The sequence below is a fragment of the Hermetia illucens genome, chromosome 4 (genome assembly GCF_905115235.1).
Source record: "Hermetia illucens chromosome 4, iHerIll2.2.curated.20191125, whole genome shotgun sequence".
NCBI lineage: Eukaryota > Metazoa > Arthropoda > Insecta > Diptera > Stratiomyidae > Hermetia > Hermetia illucens.
The window spans coordinates 159,712,139-159,713,261 of NC_051852.1; the positions used below are offsets into that span (position 1 = coordinate 159,712,139).

A 1,123-nucleotide genomic window follows, 5' to 3' on the forward strand; every position below is an offset into this window, starting at 1 on the left:
CTTAAGAACAATTTTAGATATGTTTTAGCTTTTATTCGAATAAAATGTACGCAAATATCACGCGCAGTTCGTTAATACTTTTGTTAATTTCCGTAATCGCCCTAATCCACGGTTATCCCTTCAATTCCCACGACGATGAGCGGATTGTGGGAGGAGCAGAAACAACAATTGATCGCTTTCCATATCAGATTTCAGTTCGGAAAAGCGGACGTCATAGTTGCGGAGGTTCAGTTCTCAAGTTGACTGTCGTGATATCTGCCGCTCACTGTATAGCTGCCTCTGGAACTCTTGAAAACCTGACTGTAGTGGCTGGAACATCTTATCGAGCGGAAGTAGAGGAGGAGCGCAAAGTACAGGATGTGCGCATTCATCCAGAATACGATATTAATCCAACTAGAAACGATTTAGCACTCCTGATTCTCGATAAGGCTCTTTATTTTTCAAAAACTATTCAACCCATTGAGCTTCCCAATCCAGGAGATACAGTTCGAGCTGGAACGAAGGCGATCGTGACGGGATGGGGTGATTTGACAGAAGGTGGATCATTCTCTGAGCAACTCCAATATGTGGCCGTTCATATTATTACAAACGAAGAGTGCGAGGCGAAGTACGGTGAAGGGAAAATCTACCCAAACATGATATGCGCAGGGGATGACATTGGTGGCAAGGACGCTTGTCAAGGAGATTCCGGTGGTCCATTGACTGTAGGCGGCACTCTTGTAGGGATCGTCTCATGGGGATACGGGTGTGCAAGGCCTGATTATCCTGGCGTTTATGTTCGAGTTGCCAATTTACGAGATTGGATTGACCGTGAAGTGAAGAAACTTGGCTATTAAATAGTTTTAGTCACATTAGTTATTGGAATATCTGAAATTGACTAATAAAGAAGTTGCGTTTTAATAACAAGGAAATATCATTCTGTTATTCGCTCCAATTAAAAACTTAGGACCAGGTTCTCAAGGCTAAGGTTAAAGCCTATAAAAAGTCCGCGTCGAGGCTCTAACGTATACCCCATTTCGGGCCTTGGCCCTCAGAATGTTTCCCCTCGAATCATCTTGATCCATCGACCGCATCCTCCAATTTACAAATCCGAGCAGTGATGCGCTGTCTTCGCCAACAGAAT

At 43.8% G+C, this 1,123-nt stretch overlaps 1 protein-coding gene across 1 annotated transcript; it reads left to right on the forward strand.

Moving 5' to 3' along the window:
• On the forward strand, nucleotides 1-903 carry LOC119654739 (trypsin delta-like). The gene has a single exon (XM_038060270.1). It carries the CDS (start codon nucleotides 45-47, stop codon nucleotides 834-836), a length of 792 nt encoding a protein of 263 aa, XP_037916198.1. The 5' UTR covers nucleotides 1-44; the 3' UTR covers nucleotides 837-903.
• The last annotated feature ends 220 nt before the right edge of the window (nucleotides 904-1,123 follow it).